The sequence below is a fragment of the Nematolebias whitei genome, chromosome 12 (genome assembly GCF_014905685.2).
Source record: "Nematolebias whitei isolate Nwh7 chromosome 12, NemWhi1, whole genome shotgun sequence".
Taxonomy (NCBI): domain Eukaryota; kingdom Metazoa; phylum Chordata; class Actinopteri; order Cyprinodontiformes; family Rivulidae; genus Nematolebias; species Nematolebias whitei.
In genome coordinates this window covers 42,881,503-42,883,640 of record NC_056509.1, presented here as the reverse complement: position 1 = coordinate 42,883,640, position 2,138 = coordinate 42,881,503, and the positions used below count along the sequence as shown (strand labels likewise).

The 2,138-nt window shown below is 38.6% G+C and overlaps 1 protein-coding gene across 1 annotated transcript in view; it reads right to left on the bottom strand.

Moving 5' to 3' along the window:
- Window positions 1-2,138, bottom strand: part of tfap2b (transcription factor AP-2 beta) — a 12,727-nt gene that overhangs the window by 6,600 nt on the left and 3,989 nt on the right. The window contains exons 5-6 of the mRNA XM_037685191.1: window positions 1,279-1,397; window positions 331-472 (exon numbers count right to left, since the gene is read on the bottom strand). Coding sequence (XP_037541119.1) covers window positions 331-472; window positions 1,279-1,397 — 261 coding nt within the window. The remainder of the gene's footprint in view (window positions 1-330; window positions 473-1,278; window positions 1,398-2,138) is intronic.

Genomic DNA, 2,138 nt, shown 5'->3' with positions numbered 1-2,138 from the left:
GGGGGGGGGTGGGGCGGGGGGGGGGGGGGGGGGGGGGGGGGGGGGGTCCCTGTGCAGCAACGACAGTGGGATTAATTTAAAATAATTGTATGGACTCTGTATTTAACGCCATGTTGGCAAAAGTGCCCAAATGAGCATTAAATGCTTCAGTTTTGTTCTCGTCTCTCAAAGTGTCACTGCTTTTTTTGTTGTTTTAGTTCACAGAACTCTAATTAAACATATATACTAATTAAATTCCTTTTTTTTTTTTTAAGTTTAATTACTTGACTCATCCCTAAGGGGGAGTTTCGTGTCCTTCTCTATAAACATAAAAAAGAGGGAGCGACTCACTTTGTGGCCAGCAGCATGTTTTTCCGTGTGTGCAGCTCGTTGGGGTCGGCGTGTTGCCGGTTCAGGTACTCGCTCACAGCTTTGGTGGGAAACTCCGTCTCACAGATGTAGCCGAAGTCTCGGGCCAAGTGGACCGCCTCACCTGAGGGCAAGAAGATACAGACACTCAGGAGCTCAGCGTGCACGAGCTATGAGTCCAACTGTTTGTTTGACACCAACTGTTGCAACCTTTGCAAAAATGATGTGGCTTAAAAAGTAAAACGTGTCCATATTGGTTTGTTTTGTTAACAAAATAAAAGCGGAAGGTGTTTCAATTTGCATTTTCCAATTGCATTTAAGCAATAAAACTTGTTTTTGTTGCTTTAAATTTTGACAATCAGGAGAGCAGATTTAAAAAGAAAAGGTTTAACCAAAAACAAAATATATATATATAACATGTTATTAATAGCTGGCGCACATTTATTTGTTTAATAATCCCTTTTTACTTGTTTAAAATTTACTTTATGCTGACATTTAACAGTTTCACACGCAACCTTGATTTTTGGTGATATATCCTGAAGCTTGTATATTTATTTTATTTTTTTACTTTTTGTCATGCGAAGGGTATTTATTTTGTAATTTTTTTTTATTTTTTGGCGCTTTGTTTTGAAAAAGGATAAAGCAAAATAAGAATTTCACCTGTTTCCACTGTATACAACAATAAACTGTGTCTTGTGTTAACTGTATCTGAATAAACAAATAAAAATGATAGAATACCTAAAATAAAGTTTTTTTCTTTATTTCTTTTATAATACTTGCGCTGTCGCTGATGTGTCAAAGGAAAATGTGTTTTTCAGAAACGTAAAAAGCAAAAACATGTTTCTGTGAGAAACAGAAAAGAAGCAGAAAGATATTTTACTGATCCCCCGAGGGAAACGAGTTAAAATATGATGAATGATGATCAGTCACCTTCTACAAGAGATGTTAGTAACGTGACGTTTGCAGCTTTGCGCCTCCCAGCAGGAAGATTCAACCCGATCTTCTCCAGTTTTTCTCGCAGACATTTCCCTCCGTTTTTAGACTTGGCTCTGCAGAAGAAACATTTACATATTTTAAGGTTTGGGGTTTCTTATGTGCCACTTGTGCAGAAATATGTAAGACATGCAGTGAATTGGGCTGAATGTTGGACTTTTCCATAACACAAATTCAAAGATAAGATAAAAATGTGCAAATTAGTCCAAAAATTCTAAAGCGAGTTCAAATTTAGAAAGTTCTTGACCGCTAACAGATAAAAATACAGTCCAGGGTAGAACAAAAAAAAAAAAGGAACATGCAAACTTTAATGAAATAAAAGTTTTCTTTTAACTAAAGTAATATTTGAAAATGATTTGTCTCCAGAATTATAACTGATAATAAATTCAGATTTTTTTTTTAATGTTGCCGTCTTTCTGCTCAAACAATGAGGAGCTGCCTCCCAGCCTGGGGCCTTGTGTGAAGGTTACATGTTCTCCCTGTCCAGGTGGGAGTTTCTCGTGTTTCCTCCCTCAAACCAAAAGCATGCACAGGTTCACTGGAAACAAGTTGTCCCTGAGACAGAGACAATGAATGCTTGTCTTGGTGTGATGGACTAAACATCTGTCCAGGGTGTCCCCAGCCTCTCACACTGCTGGAGACAGGTAAAACTGATGGATGGATGGATGGATGGATGGATGGATGGATGGATGGATGGATGGATGGATGGATGGACAGATGGATGGATGGATGGATGCATGGATGGATGGATGGATGGATGGATGGATGGATGGATGGATGGATGGATACATGGATGG